The sequence below is a fragment of the Octopus bimaculoides genome, chromosome 6, assembly GCF_001194135.2.
Source record: "Octopus bimaculoides isolate UCB-OBI-ISO-001 chromosome 6, ASM119413v2, whole genome shotgun sequence".
Taxonomy (NCBI): Eukaryota; Metazoa; Mollusca; class Cephalopoda; order Octopoda; family Octopodidae; genus Octopus; species Octopus bimaculoides.
Genome location: NC_068986.1, coordinates 45,788,497 through 45,791,733, shown reverse-complemented (window position 1 = coordinate 45,791,733; position 3,237 = coordinate 45,788,497). Strand labels below are relative to the sequence as shown.

The following is a 3,237-nucleotide window of genomic DNA, read 5'->3' as shown; positions in this document are numbered from 1 at the left end:
AAGTCTTATAAGTGATGGTTGCTACAGCAAAGTAAAGAAAGACCCTACTTTGAAAACAGAGAGGAAGTTGTCACAGATCTTGATCAAGAACAAGGATCACTTTACACCAATGAAGTACAGACAACTGACTCAACACTACAGTAAACTACCACACGTGTACGGTCTTCCTAAAATTCACAACGATAGTATTCCATTAAGACCTATAGTGAGCTGTAGAGGTTCAGCATGTCATCCACTGAACGCTTCCTTGTGGATATAATCAGTCCATTAGCAGGAAAGTCAACATCGTACGTGAAGAATTCCACCCACTTCACAGAATCGATCAAGGATACCCCCATTGAATCCAACCAGATAGTGAGTCTAGATGTGATAAGTCATTTCACTAACTGGTGAAGCACTATCGGTGATTCAAGAAAAACTAGTGACAGCACCCATCTAAAAGAACGCACTAATATATCAGTATGGACACCGATATATATCGACAAGAAGAGGGTTTAGCTATGGGTTTGCCATTATCACCGATGATAGCCAATATATACATGGAATACTTTGAGAATTTGAAAAAATGGAAACCACCTCCCCCTGTGGGATGAAGTTAAAATAATAGAGAACACCACTGTAAAATACGAAAACTAAAAGAAGCAGCACATATGCTAGGACACAACAACCTCCTAAGCAGACCGAGTGCAGATATGAGTAGCATATGAGAACCGGTATTAAGGAAGGATAGGAAATTATTAGATTTATAAGCCCTATAATTCACTCCATAATTGCCCACGGGCATATGGCGTTGTGGTTAAGATTTAATCCCCAAGATTTAATCCCCAAGATTTAATCCCCAAGATTCCGAGTTCGATTCCAGACAGTGACCTGAATAATAATAATAATAATAATAATAATAATAATAATAATAATAATAATAATAATAATAATAATAATAATAATAACAACAACAACAACAGCAACAACATCGAAAGAAAACACCTTAGGAATGAGAACCCAGGTTCGAAATTTCCCGAAGACACCTGATGAAGGCTGGAGGGTATATCAGCCGAAACGTTGTGTTAACAACAAATAAGACGAGGACAAATATACGTCAATTGTAAATAATGTAAATGATGGTTGAAATGGTGAGATGCTTCATCTGTACATGCACAGACATTTGTGCTTATTCTGACGGCACATTTATATATAATGTTCTTACGGAGACACTTGTTTTCACGAGAAATGTGGTCTCGTCTCTAAAATTACTATTTTCAAATAGGTTATTACTAGTTTTATTCATGTTTTTAAATTTCCTTCATAGTGACACTGCCATGGTTATTATCGTTGTGGCTGCTACATTCGTTGCTCCCATTGTTGTTATCTCCAGCGTGATTATCGTTAAAGTTTACAACATTCTCATCTTTATTCACTTGATTTATACTAACGTCGATATCATTACTTATATTAGAATTATTTGAACTATTTTAATAATCCTTACACTATTATTGTTATCTTTATTAGTGGGTCTTTTGGTAGCTACTTTCACTTAATTTATAGTATTTGTAAGTTTTTGGTTCAAATTTCAATTAAGTCAATGGGTATGGTATTCCAGGTCATGTAATGTTGCGTAAGTCAGCCTCAGCATATGCCTATAAAAAATTTATTCGGTGTAATTTAAGTTTTATTGTTCGTGATAATCATGACATGGGAATGTGTTATTTATAATATCGCTTTTACTCTTTTACTTGTTTCAGTCATTTGACTGTGGCCATACTGGAGCACTGCCTTTAGTCAAACAAATCGACCCCAGGACTTATTCTTTGTAAGCCTAGTACTTATTCTATCGATCTCTTTTGCCGAACCGCTAAGTTAAATATATTTAACATTAAGCAATGAACAGCTGATAGTGTTGTGTTGAAACAGTTGTAGTGAAATACAATAAACCATGTTCAATCCATCTAACTATTTCTGTTATATTTATGGATATTTATCGATTTCCACATGTATGTATGTGTGTATATGGATGAATGTAAGTGTATATGTATGATATATATGTATAATGTGTGTGTGTATGTGTATATGTACGCGGGTGTCTCTGCGTGTGTGTGCACGTGGGCATGTATTACTAGATGATAGCATCAGTAAATGCTTAAGTTGAAGAACATTTTGCATATTTTTGTTGTACTGATTACATACTAAATTTGTAGAAAGTATGTACTTTTCTTTGGGCATTCAGTAAAATAACCTTGTGCTACTTAATTACTGGTGCAGTTGCGAATTATCTTCAAAGTAGTGAAGACTCTGAAATAGGTATTCGTACATATTTTCTTTCTCATCGATTTTGAAAGTTATGCTCATATCCGTGGAAAAGCTAGCCCCTTTATCAGTACATATTATTTGTTTTGTTGTGTGTGTTTTTTGTCCTAAACGCATACATTAGGAATATGGTTAAATGTAACGAATATTTTGGTGTAAATATTGCTTCAATCTTCTCTGTACAGGTATATATAAATGTATTTACAATGGGACAAAAGTTTTCCCGATCGTTATAAGTGATCAGCAGAAAAACAAGTCAGATAAAAGAAATGCGCACACACACACACACACACAGACACACACACACACACACACACACACACACACACACACACACACACACACACACACACACACACACACACACACAAGATACAGCTTGTGTAAAATGAAGTAAAGCTAGGGTGGCTTGCATGAATGAATATGCAGTCACGAAACACATTCTGTGTGAAGTGAAGCGGGGAAAAAAGCAATGAAATCAATTGTGTCATAACAATGCTGAATTAAACAAAGCTTGAATTTATCTTATGAGGAGGGTATTTATTCATAGAGGAGCGTTCATTTTGCAGATAATCTTCATTGGTTTCATTTGTAGAAGAATTGCTTCAAATACTATATACGCTTTAGGTGTTGTGTATACACTGATACGTTATTATATATAGGTACATAAATAAGATACCTGGAAGAAGACTTGCTGTTTCGTTGTTGAACGATGATTTCAAGAATGACTTTTATTTCCCTTGTGGCGTTTCTGCTTTTTGCAGGTACGTTGAATTTTATCTAATTTCCAAGTTTCTACACACAAACACACACACACACATACGCGCACACACACACACACACACACACACACACACACACACACACACACACACACACACAAATAAGCACAGACATATGTTCGCATGTGTGTGTGTTAGTATGTGCATATATATA

At 35.3% G+C, this 3,237-nt stretch overlaps 1 protein-coding gene across 1 annotated transcript in view; it reads left to right on the top strand.

The window, feature by feature from the left end:
- The first annotated feature begins 2,787 nt into the window (after positions 1-2,787).
- The window catches only part of LOC106882236 (uncharacterized), a 64,274-nt gene continuing 63,824 nt past the window's right edge, over positions 2,788-3,237 (top strand). The window contains exon 1 of the mRNA XM_014932840.2: positions 2,788-3,065. Within this exon, the coding sequence (XP_014788326.1) occupies positions 3,014-3,065 (52 nt within the window). The 5' untranslated portion in view covers positions 2,788-3,013. The remainder of the gene's footprint in view (positions 3,066-3,237) is intronic.